The 26601-nt window shown below is 41.0% G+C and overlaps 1 protein-coding gene across 15 annotated transcripts in view; it reads left to right on the top strand.

The window, feature by feature from the left end:
- The window catches only part of AFF1 (ALF transcription elongation factor 1), a 163827-nt gene that overhangs the window by 72371 nt on the left and 64855 nt on the right, over positions 1-26601 (top strand). For 13 of the 15 annotated variants that reach the window (XR_010601250.1, XR_010601248.1, XR_010601249.1 and 10 more), the window contains one exon: positions 516-1415. The exons of the other annotated variants lie outside the window; for them this stretch is intronic. Coding sequence is in view for 10 of the 13 variants with exons in the window: in XM_024103110.3 (XP_023958878.2) it covers positions 516-1415 (900 nt within the window). In the remaining 3 variants the exon portion in view is untranslated. The remainder of the gene's footprint in view (positions 1-515; positions 1416-26601) is intronic. 15 annotated transcript variants of the gene reach the window in all.

The raw sequence follows: 26601 nt of genomic DNA, 5'->3' as shown, positions 1-26601 counted from the left end.
ACATGTCTACATGTACAGTAGAACCTTCTCAGTAAGCACCGCAGCCCCCGAAATGTGCACATGCAACCCCCAGGTGTTTCGCTTTGCATATTACTAAAGTGCTAAGCTGGGAAGCTGTGTTGACGGTGTAGTAGGGAGGGCCATTTTGAGACCTCATGGTCTCCTTGAGCCAGCCAGTGTGCACTTGTGACTCATAAGGACTACTCATTCATCACTAAGTACAGCAGGAAACAGGGTAGTTGGTTGGGGATGCGGGGAACTGCTAAAGTCCTGATTGCACCCTTTACTCACGTTGTTTAACACTCGTGCAAGCAATTCCTTTCACGGCAGGGAGACTGCAGGCATGAGTAAGTGCTACCTAGGGAAAGTAAAGCATGCATAACTGTACCCTAAAATTGTGATGAAGCTGTTTCTACTGACAGTAAGCCACTTATTAATATGCCTTTTCTTGAACCTGGATCTTGGTTATCTTTTTCTAACGCTTGTATTTTCCCTTCTCTACTTTCCTGTTCCAGACTAACAAAGAAGATGAATTGTCCAGCCGAATTCAGAACATGCTGGGTAATTATGAAGAGGTGAAGGAGCTAATCAGCACCAAGTCCCATCAGAATCTCATAGGGATACCGAAGAGCATTGTTCCTCTGATCCATCAGGGAAAGCCTGATCGCCCGTTCTTTCCTGAAAAGACCAGCAGTACATTAACAACCTCATTCCAGCACAGCACCCGCCACCAGGCCATGGGACCCCCCGGTTTGGCTCCCCCCTCTGCTAGTAACTCCATCCGCTACCCAAAGACACAAGCAAGAATGGAACCAGCTGCAAGTTTGCACACCAAAAGCCACAGCTTGTCCAGTGGTCAGAGCCAAGGTCCAGAACAGAGACGCAGTGGTCAGGAAAGCCATCGTGGTGGTCGTCACAAGAAAAATGATAGACGTGTTGATGAAAATGGTGCTGCTGAACTGCAAGCCACCCTCTCAGAGCTTTCTCCCTTACTGTCCTCTTTGTCTTCTCCAGTGGCACCCCTGTCACCTCTACATTCCAGTCAGCATATCCATTCCAGGTCACAGAACAACAACAAAAGTCATGGGCAGACTTACAATCCAATGAAATCGCCTCAGGACTTCGTGGCAGGATTGCATGATAATGAAACCCGGGACAGTTCAGCCATTAATCTGGCCCAACCATCTTCTCAGACATTTCCTCCAGCCTTGCCGCCCAAAAACAGTGCAATGCAGCAGAAACCTACTGCGTATGTCAGACCAATGGATGGCCAAGATCAGGCGCCAAATGAGTCACCGGAGCTCAAGCCACTTCCGGAGGAATACCCTGGACAACCCTATGGGAAAATAGCAGATTTAAAAGCAAATGCCAAGGCCAAACTATCCAAATTGAAAATACCTTCTGAACCCATTGAGGTGAGTGAAATTGCTGTTCTCTTTCTGAGCAGGAGCTGCCAGTAGAATGACTTAAACTGAACATTTAAGGGAGCAGAGCCTGGAGGGAAAGGAGCTGCTGGAAGGGTTGATTGTTATGCGCTTTTTGTGATGTGGTGTGAGATCTGAGGTTTGAGAGCGCCCTGTAGCTGGGTGGGGAAAAGGTGGCACATTGCTTTTATATACCTCTTAGACTATGGCCACACTAGGGAGCTTACAGCAGCACAGCTGCACCAATGCTCTAATCGGCTTAATTACTCTAGCGCCTCCCTCTCTCCCCCTCCCCGCCCCCAGCAGCAGCGGCTATGTTGGGGTGAGAAGCTGTCCCGCTGACATAGTGCCGTTCACACCGGTGCTTAAGTTGGCATAAGTTATGTTGCTAAGCGGGGTGGCTAATTCACATCCCTCAGCGACATAACTCAAACTGTAATGTAACCATTGCCTTAGTGCAGGGGTTCTCAAACTGGGGGTCGGGACCCCTCAGGGGGTCGTGAAGTTATTACATGGGGGGGTCGTGAGCTGTCGGCCTCCACTCCAAACCCTTCTTTGCCTCCAGCATTTATAATGGTGTTAAATATATTAAGAGTGTTTTTAATTTATTAGGGAGGGTCACACTCAGAGGCTTGCTATGTGAAAGGGGTCACCAGTAAAAAAAAGTTTGAAAGCCACTGCCTTAGTGACTTGTTTTTAAGAGGTATTCACTGATTTGGAGGAGGTTTTCAGTTCCTTAAACCTCAGGTTTGGGTGTGATGCTGCTGCAGTTACTTTTTGTGGTAAAGGCAGGTGAAAAATCATGCTCCCAGGAGGTGAGGTGATGACCATATTTCTCGAGTCTCTACATTGGAGATGGCCTGTGTCCCAGGTGGGTGCTGAAGGGGAGGGAAAAGAGTTGTTTACGTCCTCCACTACAGAAACGAAAACTGACTAACCAGTTATTTGACTATCTGTATTTTATTAACTAAATGTGTAAGCTGACGTTTCCAAAGCCGTCTATGTGATTAGAATACTCAGTTCCTCTAAACCAATTTTGAAAATCTCAGCCATATATTTCCAAGGATGGATTAATGTAAACAAAAAGCTCTTCAGATTATCTGCTCGCCTCTCATTTTCTAACGCTTTTTTTTGGTTCTCTTCTGATGCAAACACTCCCTTCCTCATCTTTTCTTAGTAAGCCATTTTATTGGGCTTGGAAAACTTGCAGTTGGATTCAATATTTAAACTGGCCTGTTTTCATTCTCACTGCCTTCTTGCTCCTTTTAACCAGTAACTCTTTTCCGGAATGATACATTTCAGCCATATAAGATACAGCAATGTTGAAAATGGGCTAAATGCCTGCAAAACAGAATAATTCATAAGTTAAGGCTGCTGCAGTACTAATTACCTGGTCTCCTTTGCCCCAGGCAACAGGGTTTATATGGAAACAAGTGAGGATTTTGCATGCTTCTCATGAAAGGAAGCTCACAACAAAGGAGTGGCAATGTTATATTTTAATTTTTTTAATCAGAAGTTGAAAAACAGGGAGGAGGGAAATTTGCTTTTCTTTTTCTTCTCTTCATTTTTCTAACTGTTGTTTTGCACAGAAAAGGTTGTCTCATTCCTGGTGCCCTGAATCTGTTTTTGCTGATTGCATGAAAGTGTGGTTGATATGTCACGTATATTTTGGCTCCTTTGCCTGAGCCACAAAAGTCTTGGGTTTCTTGAAAGTGCTGTGGATGAAGTTGTATTTGAAGCTGTCATTGGCAACCAGGGTTTCTAAATGAGAAGAAACCCCTTTGTTATGTCTGTTTTGTTTAATATGTATTATAATATCTTTGTAAAACTATTTTATCATGAGAATGATACTCTGCTGGGAAGATACACATATTTACTCCCTGACCCACAGCCCAGGAAAGATGAGCTGGGAGTGTGGGTGTTTTGGGTGTCTGGTGGATGTTTGGTAGCTTTGTTGTAAGTAGCCATCAGCTCTGAGAGTGTCCTAACACATGCTCCAGAGGGTAATTATCTCACAATATTGTCTGAAGGGCAGTTTGACAATAGAGAACTGAGGTGTTATTTTTCAAATGCATTTTGCCATTTTGTAGCAAGAGGGGAAAGGATGATTGGGGCCTGGCTTTGATGGAAAGGGCTGTTGTAGGGTGTTTTGTTGAGTATGTGGTGTGATCTAAGCTCTTTTCTTGTGGGAAAATTAGAGGAAACTGATAGATACTGTAAGATTGCTTGTTTTCTTTTAAGCAATGAATTTCCCATACTGCAAATCTTGTCTTAAAATAAGCAATGCAAAATGGTCAGGGTTTCATGTTTCATCTAACCAAATTTCTTACTGCAGGGTGAGAAGTAAAGCGGAGTATTATCTTAATTTCAGTTTCTTCACATCATGGTTTTGGGGGAGCAGTGGGTTTCTTGTAATTTTAAATGTTGGCACTTTATGTAGCCATGAATTTTGGAAGTGCTTATTTTCCCTATATTTCTCTCAAATGGCACATCTCTCTTCTCCTCCCAGCCTTCGTTGATTGTTGTTTTTGTTTGTTTGTTTGTTTGTTTTGTCCCTTTGCACTTTGTTTACATTTCTCTTAGTTTAGTCTCCAGTCTTTCTTTTACTTTCTAGCCTCTTACATCTCTCATGTCTGAGATGGGGTGGGCCAATGACAGTATATGTTAGATGAAATTCTGCTTCCTTTTCGGCTTCCTCTGGGAACCTGAGGAGAAAAAGAGACTCTGCTGGTCCAAATACACATTGTGACAGTGGGCCTGGCCTGCCAGAGAGCAGCAGTATTGTATATGGTAGCTTGGAAGTAACACTGGAGCGATAGCGATGTGTATGCACACTGAAAGCGGAATAGAATGTATTCCAGAAATTGGCTCCATAAGAATAAGACCTCATCTCCAATTATGTTTCTAGCCATATTTCATAATCTGATACTGAAACACTTCGCTTCTGAATATGCTGAATGACTCAGACCATCAAATAGTGTAGCTGTCTTCAATTTGTAACCTCTATGAAAAGCTGTGGCGGATGTGTGCATTTGGGATGATGATTCTGTTCAGCCTAGTAAAAGAAGCATGACTTTTAAATCATAGAGAGCTTGTTGTTCCAGCCTACTCATTACAATTTAATTTTAGAATGATTTTTCCTTGATAAAAGGAACCATATCCTTTCACTAGTTAGGCCTAGAGACTCGAGCAGTGGAAACAAACAGTGGGATTGCATTCCTTAGAAGCTCTCTAGATACCCTAACTCCAGCAATTAAAGAGTATACATCTATACTGGCACTTTGTCGGCAAAACTTTTGTCATTCAGAGGTGTTAAAAAAAACATACCCCCGAACGACAAAAGTTTAACCGATGTAAAGCGCCAATGTGAACAGCACTTTGCCAGCAGGAGCGCTCTCCTGCCGACAAAGCTGCTGCCGCTCTTGGGAGCTGGAAGTTTTTTGTTGGCAGGCGAGCTCTCTCTTGCCGACAAACAGCAGCTACACTGCGCGGCTTTTAGCGGCATGGCTGTAGGGGCACAGCCGTGTCGCTAAAATCTGCGTAGTGCAGCCATAGCCGTAGTGTCTTTTTAAACAAAACTTCCACCTGAAGTGCTGTGACGTAAGGCTAAAAGCTTTTGACTGGACACAGAGGTTAGTCATCCTTTTCAGGAGAGCTACCGTAAATGTCCTTGTTTGTAGTGAAGCAGAGAATGGGAAATGAAAATCTAGGAGCTGCTGGGTCTCTGCTTCTGCTGCTTTCACACAATGCTGAAACGCGGATTCTGCACTGTGCACCTGGTGGAATTTGATTTATCCCCCCTCCCCTCTGGTCTGCTGCCCATTTGTGGCACGTTTTTATGATTTTTTTTTAATTGATCAGCCCCAATTATGCTTGATAGTCACAATCCAAATCCAGTTTTTTCCCATGGTCTCTCAACATCATTTAAGAGAGGTTTCCTCTACCAAATGGCTCTCAGCTAATTGAATTTCCAAGGCCTGCATGACACCTGCAGCTGTGAATTAATTGTTGACAGCTTCTGCTCATGGCAACACTGACAAGTTAAGCCTTCGAGTTTGAATTAGACAAGCAGCTTCACTGTAGAGGGAATTAATCCACAGTGTATGTGAGTGAAAACTGCACAGCTCTTCCTCCCCCTCCCCAAATTCTCCCCGTTCAAATTTACCTTTTCCTTTTAAAAGAGGCACTTACGTACTGTACTATGAGAAAACTCTAAAAATAGACCATAAATGAAACTGAAATGTATTTGCCACCTACAAGTATTTCACATTCTCTATTTAGATCATAATTTTTGGTTAACTATGGTCACTCTCGCTAATAGCCCATCTTCCCTTCCCGTTTTATTCCTGCAAGGAAGTCAGTGCCTAACATGAATCAGCATCACAGTAATTTCCAAAGTAACAGACTGCAATGTCTTAAATGGGATTGACATTACTGCAGGCCCAAGCAGTAGTGAAGCTGGGTTATGAGAGACTATAAATCTTAAACAACTGCAAAGGGGAAAGGGATTGGCAAAATATATAGCTTTTGCTCTCCAGGGTTTTGTTTTATTTTTGTTTTTTTTCCAGGCTGAATTTTCTGAATGTGAGAGGTGCTCTCTGTGTGTCTGCTGTAATGGAGTCTTGTCAGGGCTGTCTTTTCTCGCCATGCTTCCAAAACACATACATGTTGTTTACTTTTCCTGATAACCCTGTGCTTAGCAGCAGGCACAACGTGAACAAAATGGCCTCTGCTGGGATTACTCAGATTGGCATTACTTAGGGTTACCATACGTCCGGTTTTTCCCGGACATGTCTGGCTTTTCGGCAATCAAACCCCCGTCCGGGGGGAATTGCCAAAAAGCCGAACATGTCCGGGAAAAATACCGGCCGGGCACTTCCTCTCCCGCGGCTGCTCTGCTCTTCCCCGGACTCAGACTTCGGCTCTGTTTAAGAGCCAAGCTGCCCGAGCCAGCGCTACCGGCTTCGGGCAGCCCCCGTGCCTCTGGACCCTGCGCCGCCAGAGCAGAGCAGCTGGAGCCGGGGAGGAGAAGTTCCCGGCCGGCGGCTGGGGTCCGGAGGCACGGGCGCTGCCCGAAGTCGGTAGCGCTGGCTCGGGCAGCTTGGCTCTTAAACAGAGCCGAAGTCTGAGTCCGGGGAGGAGCAGAGCAGCTGGAGCCGGGGAGGAGAAGTGCCCGACCGGGGGCGCTGGGTCTGGAGGCATAGGGGCTGCCCGAAGCCCGAGTGCTACCGGCTTCATGGTATGCCGGGCAGCCTCCAGACCCTGCGCCCCCGGCTGGGCGCTTCCCCTCCCAGGCTCCAGCTGCGCTGGGGAAGCGCCGGCTGGGGGCGCAGGGTCTGGAGGCTGCCCGGCAAACCGTAAAGCCGGTAGCGCTCGGGCAGCCCTTTTCGCGTGGCTGGCAGGGAGGAGGGGGAGTTAGGGCGGGGAATTTGGGGAAGGGGCGGGGAAAGGGTGGTGTTGGGGCGGGGCCAGGGGTGGGAAAGGGGCGGGGCTAGGGCCCGTGGAGTGTCCTCTTTTTTATTTTTTAAATATGGTAACCCTAGCGTTATTCAGACCAGAATATTAGTCATTAGCCATATTCACCTCCACAAGCTTTCCAGTGGGTTCCTATTCAAAACTCAGTCATCACATATTCAGTGGTAGTGACTAACATGTAGAAGAAAATCTTGATTTGGAGTGTCTGAAGAGATAATCCTAAACTCAGGTATCCAGTGGGAAGTGTGTGCTTGAAAGCACGAGCACAGCCAAAGATTTATTGCCCTGAATGTCCACTTCCTTGCACCTTGTGTAATCAAAGAGAGCCCAAAGTAGGTGTTATGTACTGACAAATCAGAATGTGCTCTGAACAGGTGTAAATGATTGCACAAGGTGCAGGACAGTGCCGAGCGGATTGATTTTTAAATCAGCAAGCAGGAAACTTGGATTCAAATCTTTAATTTTAATCTTGTTTTGCATTTTTACTTTTTATTTTCCTACATAGAGTGTAATTCTTGTTAGGTAGTAGCCATTAAAACATGTTGATTTACAATTAACTATAGCCTTTACAATAAATTGGCTGCTTCTTTTTGCTAACCAGGTGGGTTTGCTATAGCTATACTCATTTATTTAAGCAATTATATAGCTTAATTTATATTTTTTCAGATGCTTAATTTTTACTAGAAGAAAATGGTGAATGATGCATTTCTTATTTACGAGATGATTAGTTTCTTTCTTGTGATTTGTGTCCAGCTCTGTTTGGATAGAAATTCAAATTCAATTAACCAAATGCACAAAAACAGCATTGTAAAAAAAATGTATTGGTTAAATTACCTGAAATGTGGTATATACATAAGAAAGTTTATCAAAACATATTTTGGATTTAAAACTGATTTATTAAACACAGGAAGTATTTGTGATTAGTGAATTGAACTGCTTGTTTCTAGTCACCATGTTCTTCGGGGTTTTAGACTGGTAGATCTTGTCCTTTCACACTTAGCTTTTATTCTTAGAGTGGAAGAGGAAAACAAGGTTTCCTGCTTTTTCAGTTCTCAAGTGGTTTCTTAACTTTCAATTAACTATTCCTTGAACTGAACTAGTTGAATAAATTGAAATGAAGAAAATATTCTCTCTGCACTGGCAGAAGAGGCAATTGCCATCAAAAGTTAATTGAGCACTTCAGCAAACTCTGGTTCCAGGTACTTAGCCATGCCTTCCACCGGTTCAGTGGTTTGACTGCCTTTAAAAATTCGGCCGCAAATACGTATTGCTTAACATTTTTTATTTTAATTTAAACATTTTAATAAATTATAGTAAGTTTAGGCCTTAACATAAATTGTCATTATTCCAAATTTAATTTTAAATCTTGTTTAAAAAAAACAAAACACCCTGTATTTAATTTAAATGTAAGAAAAAAGACCCCCCCCCCCCCGCCTTCCTAAACCATCCATTTTTATTCACCTTGGGAGAGTGGTAGAATCAAGCCCCTATTATGGCAATATATAGTAAATAAAAAAGGATTCCAAAAACAAAAATCTTTCTTTTAAAACCAGTTAAAGTTGCTCTAACAGTGTCACATCACTTACAAAACCCAAGCCCTAAATTATGTGAAAGCATGAGAATTATTTCTTTTGAGTTTTCAGAATCAGCCTTTTAATGGAACTAAGGCTGGAAACAGTCACCTCTCCCTAATATACAACATGTCTGCACAGATTCAATTAGAATCCTGTCATCCAGGTCAGAAACAAAGGGCACTTCCCTATTGCACAGAGAGCAGATCTCTGTAAGCACTTAGCTACAGGCGAAACTTTCTGTTCATTCTAAGCTGTAGTCAGCCACTAGAGAGTAACTGCTCACTGGTGCTTGGGCCTGCTTCCACTGAAGTCAATGGCAAAAAGCTCCCACAGATATCGATCCGAGCAGGAGGGGCCCCACAAATAATCAATTGCAACCTGTGTTCTTCAAAAATAGTAAGGTGACTTAATGATATGGAAAATTTGCAGGGATAGTAAGCAATTTTTGAACTAGAGGGAGACAGAAATGTTAGGTAGAAGTCAAATCTGGGTAATATTTTTTTTTTAAGGACCTGTAACTCAAAACCAGTTTGAACTGACTTCGAGCTTGCATGAGGAAGCTGGGTGTAGCCTTAACTGATGAAGAGGCAGTAACCTCTCCAAATGTTGCAATGCAGCATTGTGACGAAAGAGCTGCTGCAGTTTTGAGTCGCATACAGGAGAGGCATCATAATGTGGAGCAGGAAGGTAATATTTCCGCACAATGGCACTGTATCTATGCTAGGATTTTAACTGTTCGACACTGAGGGTTGGAGAAGGTTCCCTCACGCTCCTCAACTTGTGTTGAACTTGGTTGTGCTGCTGTGGAGGGGTCAACTGCACAATAGGTGTTCAATTCATGTGACCATACCCATGCTAGCAGGGCAGTTGAGTTCAACACCAGTTGGAGTCAAGAGGGAATTGTGTAGATGGTGTAGATGCAACCTGTGCATCTGGTAGAAGTCCATCTTGAATCCAATTTATGGATAGGGAATACGAAAAAGATTATAAGTATTTGAGGGCTGTAAAAACCTAGAAGGGAGGAGAAGATTAATTATTTAACATGGTACAAGGGACTGTAACTGGAACTGACAGGAAGAAATTTAAAAAAGGATAATTTAGGCTGCATATCTGAATAATCCCTTTTGGAGTTTGTTTTGTTAAATGTATCCCCCCAAACACTCAAAATGCAGCAATATAAATCGTAATATTGAAAAACCTATAACCATATAAAAGGCATACACTCTATGTTCCAACGTCCCAAACGCTGACAGTCAGATACAGGAAGTGTAACAAATTAGACTTGTTTTATAATACATCTCTAGAAACACCAGGAAGGTGCTTGAATCTCACAGAGAGCAGTCTGATAGAAGTAACTAGAGACAAAGAGACCATTACCAAACACTAACTGCCATATCAGGACTTCCGTGCTGCCAGCCCCCAAACTCTCCAAAATCCAGAGTTAGCTGCCCAAAGCATAGGAGTGCTCTAAAAATCATGAGATTTTGGAATAGAGTACATTTTGGATTTTTTTTTTATTTGCATTCTTGACAGGTCATATTTTCTAGGTTTTTCTCCACAACTGTGAGGGCTAGAAACTTAATTTTAAAATGAAAGCTAAGGCCTTGTCTACTCTGCCACTTACAGCGCTGAAACTTTCTTCGCTCAGGGGAGTGAAAGAACACACCCCTGAGTGATGCAAGTTTCAGCTCTGTAAAGTGGCAGTGTAGACAGTGCTACAGCGCTGGGAGCTATTCCCCTCACGGAGGTGTTTTTATTACAGCACTGGGAGAGCTCTCTCCCAGCTCTGGAGCCGCGACTACACAGCCATGTTAAAGCACAGCAGCTGTGTAGACATACCCTAAGGCAGGGGTTGGCAACCTTTCAGAAGTGCTGTGCTGAGACTTCATTTGTTCACTCTAATTTCAGGTTTTGCGTGCCAGTAATACATTTTAACATTTTTAGAAGGTCTATTTCTGTAAGTCTATAATATATAACTAAACTATTGTGGTATGTAAAATAAATAAGGTTTTAAAAATGTTTAAGAAGCTTCATTTAAAATTAAATTAAAATGCAGAGCCCCCCGGACCGGTGGCCAGGACCCGGGCATTGTGAGTGCCACTGAAAATAAGCTCGCGTGCCACCTTCGGCACACATGCCGTAGGTTGCCTACCCCACCCTAAGATTCTCATGTAATCACACAACTTCTTAAGCTTCAACTTCTCTGAGATCTCTGGCTATTCCAGCAGTGGCTGTAACTCTAATGACACTGCTAAGCCTCACAGTAGATGACCTCCTTTGGCATGCCTCTGGAGTTGTAACTTCCGTGAACGTTTGCCAAGCTACTTAAAGTTATAATCCCGGCAGGGGGATCGGAGGAGGTTCCAGCATTAACTACTTGACCTTGAATAACATTTTAATTTGGAAACTAAACTTTGTCAAAGTGATCCTATCCAAATGTGTGCACTGGACCCGACTGACCTTTTTTACAACAAGCCGTTTATTTTTAACTGAGTAGATGAAAGAGCTTACACTGCTTTTTTCCCCCCGAATTGGGGAGGACAACAACAACAACAAAAAAAGCAATTGTTCTGAAGTGTAATAACTCAAAAAATGGTTGGTCAATGAACTTGAAGCTTTTTGTATAAATCTCACTCTTACCTAAGATGAAGCATGAGCAGTTGCAACCCAAAATAAATACCTTTTCAAAATCTTGAAGATGATGGGTTGTTTTGGGGATTTACAATAAATATGAAAAAATATGTTTTGGAAATGGAAGTCTGATGGAAATTTTCATCCTTCACTCTTGATTCAGTATTGCAGTTTAAATTGCATTATAGAATTTTGAAAAACAAATGTGCATAACGTACTTTTTTCTTTGTCATAAATGGCAGTGGCTTTAGTTGCAGAAAAATGAGAACAGTTAATAATATTGCTGGTGACTACCTAAAAATCCCATAAACGATTTGTATGGGAGATGGGAAACTCTCCAAACAGGTTTCAGAGTGGTAGCCGTGTTAGTCTGTATCAGCAAAAACAACAAGGAGTCCTTGTGGCACCTGAGAGACTAACAAATTTATTTGGGCATAAGCGTTCGTGGGCTAAGACCCACTTCATCAGATGCATGGAGTGAAAAATACAGTAAACAGTATATATATGAAAAGATGGGAGTTGCCTTACCAAATGTGGGGGTGGGGGGAGGGTGTCAGTGCTAATGAGGCCAATTCAATTAAGGTGGAAATGGCCTATTCTCAACAGTTGATTACTTTTGTAGTGCTAATGAGGCCAATGCAGTCAAGGTGGCCGTCGCCCATTTCCAACAGTTAACAAGAAGGTGCAAGTATCAGCAGCGGGAAAATTACTTTTTGTAGTGATCCACTCACTCCCAGTCTTTAGTTAGGCCTAATTTGATGGTGTTCAGTTTGCAAATTAATTCCAGTTCTGCAGTTTCTCATTGAAGTCTGTTTTTGAAGTTTTTTTTGTTGAAGAATTGCCACTTTTAAGTCTGTTATTGAGTGTCCAGGGAGATTGAAATGCTCTCCTGTTGGTTTTTGAATGTTACAATTCTTGATGTTTTATTTGTGTCCATTTATTCTTTTGCGTAGAGACTGTCTGGTTTGGCCAGTGTATATGGCAGAGAGGCATTGCTGGCACACAATGGCATATCTCACATTGATAGATGTGCAGGTGAATGAGCCCCTGATGGTGTGGCTGATGTGATTAGGTCCTATGATGGTTTCCCTAGAATAGATATGTGGACAGAATTGGCAACGGGGTTTGTTGCAGGGATTGGTTCCTGGGTTAGTGTTTTTGTTGTGTGGTGTGTAGTTGTTAGTGAGTATTTGCTTCAGGTTTGGGGGCTGTCTGTAAGCGAGGACTGGCCTGTCTCCCAAGGTCTGTGAGAGTGAGGGATCATCCTTCAGGATAGGTTGTAGATCCTTGGTGATGTGCTGGAGAGGTTTTAGTTGGGGGCTGTAGGTGACGTTTAGTGGCGTTCTATTACGTTCTTTGTTGGGCCTGTCCTGTAGTAGGTGACTTCTCTCCAAACAGTGGAGACTGTAGGACATCCTCTTCAGGTTTTGCTACTATTCATGTCTGTATCAAGTGATGGTGGCTGGTGTGAGGAATATTCACCAAACAGAAATAAAAGGCCATATACTTACTTCAAAGAAGTTCAGACAGACCTTCTCAGTGTAAAAAAACAGTATATGAAAAGATATCCTAGGTGATATGTACTCACAAATAAGAAAACAGTGAGATGAAATATAAGAACTGTTTTGATCAGTTATTTTTATACAGCATGGTTTGAAGCAGAAACACATTACAATATCTAACTAAAAGCATTTCAGATTGCTCATGTAATTACTGCTAATGCGGAATATGACTAGCATGAAGAAAAAAAAATTAATACAGAAACCAGCAGGAAAGCCTGAGCAAGGCCAGAAACAGATGACAGTCAAGTGTTCCAACAAGGCAACTTCAAAGCAAACACTGAAAGCAGCAAGAGGTGGCAGACGATATGCATGTTAATGAGCTCAAAACAATACCCAGCAACAGGACAGCATATCCCTGTTTCAAAAGTAAAAACAGACATCTAAGAGGAGGAGGTGAAAATAGTCCCCAACTGCTTGTCTACACCTCACCTCCAAGCTCTCTCATTCTGGGCCTTTTAACTGCAAGGAAGACAAGGGTCTTTTTTTTGTAAATTTGTAACCCAGTTACCAAAATTTACCGCACCGCCCCCGAACATCCATGTGGTACTCAGTATTGGACAGACCACTGCCAGATTACTTTTGACAAAGAATGCTGTATGTTTGTTACATGAAAAGCTGATATTTCAAAATGAGACTTTCTTCTGGCAAAAATATTTACAAATTTTTATATGGATCAGGTTTTTGACATATTATTGCTAGTTTGAAAGAAAGCTAAGGCTTCTCCTTCAGGGCCAAAGGGAGGAAGAAAACTTTCTGCCTTTGTGCAACACTAGCTTAATTGATCAAGCTACTTGTGTTTTCTGAAAAGTTCTTGCAGGATTCATTCTCCAGCTGAGTCCCAAAGCCGGTGGTATCTTACACCATGTTAATCTAAAGTAAAACAGAAAAAAGAAGGGTAAACATACTCAATTAAAATTATAAACGAGGGTTTATTTATTTTTAAATACATAACTGATGGTTGTTGTTTTTTAAACAAACCAGTAGGGGGCAGTTGAAAATGTCACCTTTGCAAGGTGGGTCATGCAATTGGGTGACCATCAACTGGCAGGGGAACAGTAAGCTCAGACTTATGAGAAGGTCCATCCCATTGATTCCCAAGTAACAGAAACTACTATTCCCTCCCAAAAGTATTTTTTCCATTGATAAAAGAATAACTGTTAGATTTTTACAACACAGTATTTGCTATCCATGCGTCGGCGCTTCCATTATAAACATCCATTAACAGCAGAGATGGAATTTTTACTACAGGGTTTTATATTGTGGCATTCTATTTTCTAAAACTGGAATGAAACTATTTTTTAAAAAGGAAAAAGTTACAAGTATTATGATGTATGTTGCGTATTTATGATTTAGTTCCTCTCTCTGATACTAGACTTCTGGTACTCTTGTAGCTAACACATGGCTCATTTTAAAAACAACATCTTGATACGTATTATAATATGGACTAATTGTTTGTCTAATTTTTGTTAAAAAGAAACTTAGGGCCAAATTCTTCTAAGACGTTATTATCAGGTTTTATGCTTACTATCATATGTGGTCTCCTTGATGTCACGGAGACTACTTACCACGGTATTTGTAGGATCATGCTATTAATTTGTGAGTGAGTGTCGGGAGAGGGGGTTGGTGGTAGATTTTAAAAAACCCACTTTGCAAAAAAAGAGCCTTTTAGTTGTTGTTGTTTTTTGTTTGTTTTCAAGTATTTCCTGTACATACTTCACATGGAACGGCATCCTCTTGCCAGCACTCTGTCCTATTAACTACATTTTATTAGTCTGGCTCCATCTGGTTAATAAAAACCCCAAAAACAAACACCCCCCACCCCTCAAATTTAAATCAGAGCCTTCTAAATAATCTTAAATCTTCCTCCCACTTGGGGAAGGGGAACCTACCTCCAACAACCCTCTCTCTCCCCCTCCCCACAACGCACAAATACATAAAGAAATGCAGTTCAGAACCTGTCAAACAATAAGGCTATGACTGGCGTTGGGTAAGGGTGGGCCAAAGTAAAATTCAGTCAAGTATGAAATATATTCTCCCTCCTCCACCCCGAAAATACTGAGACACAAGGAAATATTCTTATAATGTCTATCTTCCCAGGCACTTTTGTTTCTAGGTGATGAGAGCATATGTTACTGTGTTACCCTTCACTGTAAAATTCCATCCCTTTTTATATATTTGGTCAAGTTTGCTATTTATTTTGCAGTAGTGCTCAGAGGCCGCAATCAGGATTGATGCCTTGTTCCTGCAAGTGCTTGACAAACATCTATGAAGTCAATTCATGTGCTAAATGGCAGGTATATATAAAAATGCAGAAGCGACTGCTTGTAAAAACATAAACAGATGTTATATTCCCTTTATTTCATCCTGAAGAATTGATGCCAGTTCCAATGAAATAGTGAATCCACATTTAAAAAAAAAAAAAACCTGGAGCCAAAGCATGCAGGTGTAAATATGTAAACACAAAAAGCTACTTGTTATGTGATTTAGCAGGTGATTCCCACTGGACGTGACTGTTTTCTCCTCTGTACCTTTCCTCTAGACAGAGCCACAGGTTTTATACATGATGGCAATAAAATAATAACAAAATACCAGAGCAGCCATAAAGTCTTACATGATACATCTTCAACCAGCTTGTTTCGTAGGTTTGAAATCTCTCCACACGGTCCTTTGGCAGTTTTGACTTGTGCAAAGGGACAGATGTTGCCAATTTCAAATGTACAGGGGAAAGGCAAATATTGCTAAGCAACCATGCACTTGAGAGAGCGTTTTTAGGAGAGGAGCCAAGGGAGTTATGCCTGGGAGCGCTCTCGGCTTCTCATGGCTCAGTGCAAGGGAAGAGATTAAAAGTTCTTTCTTGTCAGGGCTACCACTGCAGCCGCCAGCACAAAAGACACTAACCTATTGACACTGATTAGGGTTGACAAGGGAATGTATGAAAACAGGAAATCTCTCCTGTCATGTAGGAAGACAGTAAGACATGTTCACAGAGGTAAGTGCACCACACAAACATGATTTGGTGTTAAGCTGCCTCTTCTAGAGCAACTTAAGGTGTTTACTAGGCGGTGGAGGGGGAGAGGGAGGAGAGGAACCAGGGCAGATTGCAGAGTGGGAGGCCTTGGCTGCATTTTTTTTCATTTGTCTATAAATAGCCAAGTGAAGGACTTGTGGTTTGTTTGGGGTTTTTTACAGCCTTTTATTTAAAGGCGCTTTCATTGTAAAAGGGATTCAAGTGAACTTCTGGAGCTATCAAAGGACAAAAGAGCTCGTAAACAAGACAAGCTTTAATGGCATAGGTATAGCTGTGCCCCTCCCCTTTCCCCTCCCTTACACACACTTGATAGATCATTGGCAGGTCGTGCCTGTTTCTTTTCTTTAATTGTCTTGGATTCCATTGGAGATGTTTCTTAAGAGGTTGAGTATGACCAGGCTTGTAACTGTGTGGGAGAAGGTACGTCTGGTGTCTAAATCCAGCTCCATGTTTTCAGAAAAACTGCAAAATGTTTGAATATTGAAATTTTTTTCCTTTTGTATATCAAAATCGCACCCTTCCCTAGATAACTTTTATTGAACTGTTATCTGCATTCCTGGAACTTCTAGCTGTGAGGGTGTGGGTTATTATTATTATTTTTTTAAAAACCTTAATGTATTAAAAGATAAATGCTTAACAGGCTTTATATTCTGTTTTTTTGTGGGAAATAACTTCCTGTTAGCCACAATTCAGGTGACACTTTGTGGATCAAAGATGCTATACATACATTCTGTGTAAAGATAGTGCTGCAGGTAATAACTGTTTTGTGGAATTTTTGTTGTTTTTCATTTAAAACATCTACTGTGATCCTGATTCTGATGCCGTTCTCCATAGTATAGGGCAAGGCACAGGGAAAACATTGCTACCGTAAGCCACTGGAAACATGGTTGTTGCCTGGGTTTTGGTGAAAGTTGTCTGGACGTTAAGGTGGTGAAGAGGGAAAGACAAGATGTGTACTGCTGTTGCAAAATACACATACCATTGAACTGATTCATGTAGTTTGCCTGTGAGGTTCAAGACTCTGCAAGAGGCCACAGTCAAATGCCACAAGCAGATTTTAAATTAAGACTGTGTTGGTAATAATATTTATAGTGATACCTTGGAATAGGAGAATCTAGTTAAAATTTAGCATGTATCAGCTGATCATTGCAAGGGGTCGGAAAGGAATTTTTCCTCACATGTACCCCATTGTATGTTTGGCCAGATGCACCATGGGGATTTGTCTTCCTCTGGAGTCTCACAGGTTGGCCATTTCCAGAGTTGGAGGTCCAGTGATTTCCCCATGTTTATTTTCCCCCCTACAGTTCCTCACACCTTCTTGTCAACTGCTGGAAATGGGCCATTTTGATTACCACTACAAAAAGTTTTTTTTTTTTCCTCTCCTGCTGGTAATAGCTTACCTTAACTGATCACTCTGGTTATAGTGTGTATGGTACCACTCATTGTTTCATATTCTTTGTGTGTGTGTGTGTGTGTGTGTGTGTGTGTGTGTGTGTGTATACACACACACACACACACACACACACACATATATATATATTAAAAAAAAATCTCTTCCTACTGTATTTTCCACTGCATGCATCCGATGAAGTGGGCTGTAACCCACGAAAGCTTATGCTCAAATAAAGGTGTTAGTCTCTAAGGTGCCACAAGTACTCCTGTTCTTTTTGCGGATACAGACTAACATGGCTGCTGCTCTGAAACCTAATGTATTATAGCAAATCCCATGCTTCCCATAGCACTGGTTGCTGCTGTCCTATAGTTTTGACACTTGGACATACCCAGAGATATAATTCTGAAATAATGTGCAGAACATTCACATTCACAATATCACTTCACTCTGTTCACTCATTTATTTTTCAATTTTGTTATGCATCTTATTTTTGTTGGACAAATTAAACAGCATTTTTTATTATTTAATTATTCCATACCTTTTAAATTGCACAGCATTACATTTAAGTCACCGGTGAAATTCAAGTGCTAAATGCTCTGGATGTTCTCTTCTGTAACCACTGCTTTCTGACCTTCCCAAAGGAAGCTTTTGACTTGCTCATTTCTATAATAATACCAGATATTTGTGAATGACAGTCCAGTTTTAGGAACTGGATATTGTAATTTCCATGTTGGAAGGGTTTTCTTCCTTCTACAACCTTTACCTTTTATTTCCAGTGCACCAATATTTTTCTTTCATTAGTTGTATTAACAGTGCTTCATATCACTGCGAAACTAGTACAAATTTTTATAATCTTAATTAGGGACTTGGGTGCTCTTTTGCATGCATACAGGTGCAGTACATCATGACATTATTTTTGGTACTGGGAACATATTGCACCCCAAACAAAATGCAGTGGTGAATTTTCTAGTGGTTTAAGCAGTTCAAAGAGGCTAGAGACTTTGAACGAAGTCTTTCCTGGTTCCTTTGCATACATCTAAGCACAAAGAAAACAGACTAGGCACAATAGTACATAGATGTTTCATGTAATAATAATTTTTTTCCCCTCTTACTCTTACAATGAGACTCCCCAGCCCCCCCACCCTTCCTGGAGAGCTAGGAAAAATCTTATGTTTACTTTGGCTGGTAAGAGAAGGTAGATCAATAATTCTCAGTTTAGGAACTAATTTTTATTGATTTGCCAGCTGTAATGATTGTAGATTGGGGGGAGGGATAGCTCAGTGGTTTGAGCATTGGCCTGCTAAACCCAGGGTTGTGAGTTCAATCCTTGAGGGGGCCACTTAGGGATCTGGGGCAAAATCAGTACTTGGTCCTGCTAGTGAAGGCAGGGGGCTGGACTCAACTCAATGACAAGGTCCTTCCAGCTCTAAGAGATAGGATATCTCTATTTAATTTTTTTTTTATTTAGATAATGATACTCCACCCTGGCATGGAATGTTATTCTGCAATGCCAATATAATCTCCAGTTTAGGTGGTTTAAAGAGGAATTATTCAGATGTGCGCTTTGCTTAATTAGAGGATAAATGTAATTGTCTTTGTAGTTCTCACTTATGATGGTCACTATACCTGAAGTTTAAGATATAGCTTCTGTTCACTTCCCATTGTTCATTGCTCATAGCCTGGGCCCTGTGTCTAATTCAATTGTGTAGCTGTGTCAGTTGTCACACAATTATTGATTTGCTTGCATAATAGTAGTGCCTGTAAGTCCTATCTGAGATCTGGCCTTCATTGTGCTGGGTGCTATACATAGTATGAAATGGTCACTGCTGCAAAGAGCTTACAATCTAAATAGACAAGACAAAAATGGGAGAAAGGAAGTATTATTGCTGTTGTTGGAGATGGAGTACTGAGGCACAAAGAGATTAAAAGACTTGACCAAGGATCCACAGAAAGTCTTTAGCAGAGCTGGGAACAATTCCTGGTTCTGCTGAGTCCCAGGCCAGTATCTTAACCACGTGACCTTTCTTCCAATCTGAAGGAAGGATGTTACTTCTCTTGGAATTTGCCATTTGTGCTCCAGAATCTAATAGCTTTAATTTAATATCACTATGTCTCTATTCCTCGTGGTTGCAAAGAAAACCTTCAATATGTGAAAGGTGGGTTGATAAAGGAAGACTGCTGGAAAAGATTGCTCTGAGAGAAGTGAAAACTGACCTGTTGGTCCCAATGGAGTGTTAACTCTTGAACATAGTAACATGTTACATGCCAACATTGCTGTGGAATGGCAAACAGTGGGAAAGTATGGAGTGGGAAAAGTAATAACTGTCAGGGTATGAAACAAGGAATCCAAATCTCCTTCCTTGGCCTAGGTTTAAAATTGCTTTTGCCCTTGCTCAGAAGGGGAGGAGTTGTAGCCTTTTTCAGATCCTGGAAACCTTAAGTATCTCCTGGTTGTCAGAAAACAAAGCAGACTTGCTTTCCTGTGTTCCAAATAACCCAGCTGTCACCACCCATGTAGCTGCCCAAACTGCTCCCAACTCTGACAACTTTTACAATGTTGCCAAGTATCAGAGGGGCAGCCGTGTTAGTCTGTATCCACAACAACGAGGACCAACCAAACTGGGTTTTTTACCCACGAAAGCTTATGCCCAAATAAATCTGTTAGCCTTTAAGGGGCCACCAGACTCCTCGTTGTTTTTACAATGTTGGTAATTGATTCATACGAAAACCTGCAGCACATTGAAAATGGAGGGGTGTTATAATAAAATGAAACTAGTATCACAATATATATCAAGGAATATTGTGCTGGACTAGGCTAGGGGAAAAGGTTTGTAGGGGGGAGTGTTACTTAATTCAGAAGTCTCTGCTACATCATTTTGGTCAAATGTGTAATGCAGAGAACATTGCACAGCAAAGTCGTTTGGTACAACATCTTCTTTGCTTGTCCTCCACTCAGATTTTTATAACATTTTGTGTGTGCAAAACTGGCTCAGCTGTTTTTGCTGTTTACAGATATGGAAAACCATTTTTTCTCCATATTTTCCCATTGAAATTTTTGCTACATAATTCAAACTTCTAATTTGGTTTATTTTTAGTAACCTTTATTGAGAAAGAAGGGGAAAAAAATAAAAATCAATTCATTATTTCTAAAGGTATGATCACATAAAATTGGCAAAGATGCACATTACATTCCACCCCCCACCCCCGAGTTGCTTACATTTAGGATGAACTGTGGTGATTTAGCAGCGCTTATTCTTTTCCAAAATAACTAAAAAATAAAATTGCTTTTAAAACCTCAGGGAAATTAAGGTCCCAGTTCAACAAAGCATTTATGCGTGTGTTTAAGTGTTCACTGAAATAAGGACCTACGTGCAAACATTTGCTTTAATGCAGCTTTGACGTTTGGGGAAAAAAGCACTGAAAAGTCAGAAAATTCAAAGTTAGGGCTTCCCTTGTCATGCTATCCCAGATATGTTGTACATATTAAGTACTCTCTATTCCTCGTTAAATACAAACCTTGATATGTTAGCTGCTTGTTTTAAAATCTGTGTAATAAAGTACAGAATGTGTGGAATGGGGCTTTTTACAGATTCAGACTAACACGGCTACCCCTCTGATACTAAAGTACAGAATGTGTGGAATGGGGCTTTAAGATTGTGGGGGAAATGTTAATGGTTAGAATTTCCTGACTTTTGAGTGGTTGACTTCTAAACCTGAATGCTGCATTAGTACTACTTGGGAATTTTGTAGTCAAAAACACTTCTTACATTAAGATTTGTTTTCCTCCATTACACAAGATACTGGTTTGTTACAGTGTTCCTTATAGGCAGTGTTCTAGCTTACAATGGTTTATGCAGACTACATAGATGTTCTCGTAGACTCATAGACTTTAAGGTCAGAAGGGACCATTATGATCATCTGGTCTGACCCCCTGCATGCTGCAGGCCACAAAACCGTCCCTACCCTTCCCTTGACTCTGCTGATGAAGTCCCAAATCCTGTGTCTTGGTGACTTCAATTTTCAGAGAACCCTCCTGCTAGCGATCCCTGCCCCATGCTGCGGAGGAAGGCGAAAAACCTCCAGGGCCTCAGCCAATCTACCCTGGAGGAAAATTCCTTCCCGACCCCAAATATGGTGATCAGTAAGACCCCGAGCATGTAGGCAAGAGTCTCCAGCCTGACCCTTGTTAGTCATTATACTATTTACCTGCTATTGCTCGGTATTCCCCACCAATTATGTTTTACCATTAAACCATTCCCTCCATAAACTTATCTAATTTAATCTTAAAACCAGACAGGTCCCTCGCCCCCACCGTTTCCCTCGGAAGGCCGTTCCAATATTTCACCCCTCTGACGGTCAGAAACCTTCGTCTAATTTCAAGCCTAAACTTCCCCACTGCCAGTTTATATCCATTCGTTCTCGTGTCCACATTAGTACTAAGCTGGAATAATTCCTCTCCCTCCCTGGTATTTATCCCTCTGATATATTTAAAGAGAGCAATCATATCCCCCCTCAGCCTTCGTTTTGTCAGACTAAACAGCCCGAGCTCCTCTAGTCTCCTTTCATACGACAGGTTTTCCATTCCTCTTTTCATCCTAGTGGCCCTTCTCTGCACCCGTTCCAATTTGAGTTCATCTTTTTTAAACATGGGAGACCAGAACTGCACACAGTACTCCAAATGAGGTCTCACCAGCGCCTTGTACAATGGAAGCAGCACCTCCTTATCCCTACTAGATATACCTCGCCTAATGCATCCCAAGACCGCATTGGCTTTTTTCACCGCCACGTCACATTGTCTACTCATAGTCATCCTTCGGTCTACAAGAACCCCTAGGTCCTTCTCCTCTTCCGTTACTTCTAACCAATGCGTCCCCAGCTTGTAACTAAAATTGTTGTTAGTCATCCCTAAATGCATCACCTTACACTTTTCACTATTAAATTTCATCCTATTTCTGATACTCCAATTCACAAGCTCATTCAAGTCTCCCTGCAGAATATCCCTATCCTCCTCCGAATTGGCAACGCCTCCCACCTTCGTATCATCCGCAAACTTTATCAGTCCACTCCTGCAATCGGTTCTGAGGTCAGTTATAAATAGATTAAATAAAATGGGTTACTAATAGAAGTAAAGGTAGAGAGTGAGGTGAGAGTAGGGGGATACCGTGTTGAGTCAAATTCATAGCCAACCAGTCTCTTTCTTCCTTTAAAAATATCTGTGTCACTCATTTTGAATATTCAGCTTGTCAGCTCATTATACTTATGTCAAAGAAAAAAATGCTTAAAGCTAAGAGATATGAGTCTTTAAATCATAAATGCTGACTTACTATGTTGACTTCTATTCAGATGAAAGTGAAGGGTGCAACACCTTTGACTTGAATAAATGAGCATTTTTACAAAAGAAAAACTCTGCAGTTGAACGTTTACTGAATCTGCCATAACGTATCTGGCCTACTCGATTGGGGCCGGGTTCTGCAATACCTATCTTCTGTCTGGAAGTATTGGAAGGATATAGTCTGTGCTGCATGAATGCTAGAGATCTTCCTCATTTTCTTGCTTACATGGCTTTCCTTACTACAAAGCAGGATTAGTTTCCCTCCTTTTCTCTGTATGACAGGGTAGTGTTAACTTTAGCAAAAATGTCTTATTTATGGAAACAAAATATTAACAAAGAAACTGAAGATGAATTGTATTTATGTTCACTGTCTGTGTTTGGTGTAGGAGCAATAATCCCTTGTGTGTTTCATAGCCTTCCTTTTATATTTCCTCAGAGTATATATACCCACATTTTGCAATCTTTTTTTTTTCTTCTTTCCCAACAGTGGGAAACGTTTATTGCCTACCATGCAGCAGACTGCTCTGGGATTATCTCTGAAATAAATCCAGTACAGAGACTTGATGTCCTTTCAGACAAAGAATGGATTAATGGCTTATTGTATTCATATGACTAGCTTTTTCTGAACCTGGTTCATAAAATGACTTCAAGTTTTCATCTCTCTCTCTAGATTCCTTAAAATGTACAGAATAAATTAGATAGGATATATTTATCTGGAGTGAGTGTGGCAATTTCTCGCTCATGTGTATTTGTTATGTGAGCAGTATGTATGAAGAAAACCATGAAATGTCCCTTAAACAGTAACATAGAAAACATAAGAAGTGCCATGGATCAGTCTCATGGTTCATCTAGTCCAGTATCCTGTCTCCAACAGAGTACCAGCTGCTTCAGAAAAAGGTAGAAGAAACCCTGAAGAAAGCAGTTGTGGAATAACACACGGAAAAGTTTCTTATTACCTTTCATTAGGTAGAGGTTGTCAAATGTCAAGTGTGGTAACCCATACACTAAACAAGACAACAGTCCTGTCCCATAAAAAACACCTTTTGGCCCCATTGCTGGGTTTTAATTATTCATAGGGCCCTACCAATTTCAGGATTCATTTTGGTCAATTTCACAGTCATAGGATTTTTAAAATTGTAAATTTCATGATTTCAGACATTTAAATCTGAAATGTCATGGTGTTGTAACTAGAGTTCCTGACCCAAAAGGCAGTTGCGGGAGAGTTACAAGGTTATTATAGTGGGGTCACAGTATTGCCACCCTTATTTCTGCGGTGCTGCTGGCAGTGGTGCTGCCTTTAGAGCTAGGTAGCTGGAGAGCAGTGGCTGCTGGTTGGGAGCCCAGCTCTGAAGGCAGTGCCAGCAGCACAGAAGTAAGGGTGGCATGGTATAGTATTGCCACCCTTACTTCTGCACTGCTGCTGGCAGGGCACTGCCTTCAGAGAATTTTCTGATTTGTGGATATATATTTACAATTATGCTACTGGACTTATAAAAAATGTTTAGGTAATGTTATGTTATACTTGATTTGTCCAATTAAAGTAATACGTGGGTGCATTTTGAAGGAGCCATTCATGTTAAAGATCCATATGTTAAATCCTACTTGGGAGGGATCGAGTGTGTGGAAGCAGAGATTATGTATATCATTATGTATATCACTTGTTTTTCTCCGACAAGTGATATACATAATGTATCAAGCCACAGAATCATTCTTTAGAAATGCATTAAGGTGCAACAGCCCTTATGGCAGGGTCTCCACTTAATTTTTGATGATGTAGTAATCTCAGCTAGGGATGTGAATTTTTTTTCTTATAATGAGGCTTTTATTCAGGGAACTGGCATAAATTATGTCAACAAAAGCACACTTTTGCCCGGTGTAAGCTGCGTCTATAGTAGGAGGGTTTGCTGGTATAGCTATACCTGTATAACAACACTGGCATACTTTTTCTATTGTAGATGGGGCCTTAATGTTCTTTGAAGCATTCTCACAGTGGAATGACTGGAATGAGAGAGCCTAGAAGGAAAGCAGAAGTTTCAGTACTGAAACTAGTGGTCTTAGTTTGCTGCTCTCTTGGAAACGGTATTGGGTCTGACAACGCCTATGTCAAATGAAACGTTGGTCTGTCGTAAAGGGCTAGTGAAGATCCCCATTACTTTGTTCTGAGGAATTTTTTTAACCTTTTTTTATTCTTCCGAACTTCTGTCCCATTTTCATTGAGGAGAACGTGGAGGCTTCTGAATGTCAGAAACCAGAGGTGCCTGCTCATAGTCCTTTCAGGTCGTGGGGGCTGTTCTGCATGAGATATGAAGTTGAAAAGTTTTTTGGGAGCAGCGATTTTTGGGAGGAGGGGGGAAAAGTTAACTTGAGTCACTGCAAAGTGTCCTAAACATAGGAGAGATGACATGGTACACAGCTGAATGTTTTCCATGAAAGCTTATGCCCAAATAAATTTGTTAGTCTGAAAGGTGCCACAAGGACTCCTCTTTGTTACAGCTGAGTAAGGTGGTTCTGCTCTGTGAAATCATGGCTTGAAATCTGTGGTCTGTGTCAGGAGCAACACTGACATATTTATAAGGGAAGGGCGGGAAGCACTGAGGATTAATGTGATTGTACAGTGTTTTTATCATAGAATATGATATCTAAATAGTGGTTATAATCTGGGGGGGATGTTTGTTATTATTATTACAAGACTTTTTCGGCTTGATTCTAAGAGAAGGAAACTTCTTCCTTAGGATGGAAAGTTGGGGATGTGCATCCGTAGAGTGAAGGGAGGTTTTGGTGCCAAGACTTCTTATTAAAACAAAAGAAACAATAAAACAAACCAACAAAAACACCACCCACAACTTAATTTGTGAAATAAGAATTCTTGACTGGAATTCTCAGATGTACGGTATTTAGTACAAGTTGTCATGCATTTAATTTTCATATTAATCCGTTTTATTTGGATTTCAGTTATAATTGGGTGAAGACCAATTAGAGACATGGGATTCACTTGAATATTAATCAGCTTTTGTTTTTTAAAGGAATCAGTTTATTTTTAGATTGAGCAAAATAATCCATCTCAGGGCTAGAAAAGCGTGTAAAATCTTTAAAGAATGTTTGATTTCCTCTGGGCATTCACGCATAAACACTACAGTGCAACCATTGTTTTCTGAACATTTAGATGTAAAATGCTTCAATTGTCGGGGTCATCTCATGTCAGCTTAAGAAAGCAAGAGTAGAAGTCCATGGAAATAGTTTGATTTGCTTTCAAGCCCATGATGACTGCTGTGGCAGCAGGGAATTGCTGTCTTCTCTTGTGGGGATGGACTGCTGAGTTTACAATTAGCTCATCTATAAGACTGAATAGGAACAAGATAACTTTTAGCATTGTATGGTTGCTAATCAGTGGCATAACATCAAATGAACACTGCACTGTAGTATTTGAGAGCAGAGGAACAGAAGTAAATAGGTTAAGTGGTGCTTATTAAACCTTCCATAGAATAGTTACCATGCCTTTTTATTTATTAAAAAAAAAAAAAAAAGTGAACTATTTAGAGAAAATTCCCGTGGACTTTGATGGAGCTGGTGGGGCTCATAGTTTAGGGCCAAACGTTATTGTTTTGTGTTCATTTTTTAGAAAAATGACTTTATAAATAATGTATTTTTGATGTTTTGTTGAAATTTCAGTGTCATCTTTTTTTAATGGGGAGAAAAAAAGTTTAAACATTTTCTACTGTGTTGTTACCTCGATGCCTCAGCGTTGTGCTTAGTGCAGGCAACCCAGAATGTGAAAGCTTTTTATTTTCCCACCCTCTAGAAACGCAAAAGTGAAACTAATACTATGTACAGCACCAGCGTGCTCAGAAATCAGGTCAGTCTCTGTGGTGGAGAAATTAATTATTTCCCCCCCAGAAAGCATCTTTCCAGTTGTTTACTCTGAAATCACCACTGTGATCTCTGAGCACCTCACAAAGCCTTTAGCAAAGCCTCAGAGACCTACATATGGTTTCGTTTCCTCTTTCTACAAAGGTAGTGAGTTGATTTTTTTTTAAATTTGTTTTGTGTTTTGGTTTTGCTTTTTCTGTGCCACCTCCTCTTCTCACTCCCCTCCCCTTACTTGTATCTTCTTTTTTTGTGTTGTGGAAAAGCTAAGTCAAAGTGAATTTTATGCTTGGCTCTGAAAGCGGTGAGTCCTGTGTT

The sequence above is a fragment of the Chrysemys picta genome, chromosome 5, assembly GCF_011386835.1.
Source record: "Chrysemys picta bellii isolate R12L10 chromosome 5, ASM1138683v2, whole genome shotgun sequence".
Lineage (NCBI taxonomy): Eukaryota > Metazoa > Chordata > Testudines > Emydidae > Chrysemys > Chrysemys picta.
Note: the sequence above shows the minus strand (reverse complement) of the source record. Positions and strands in the feature narration are given on the sequence as shown.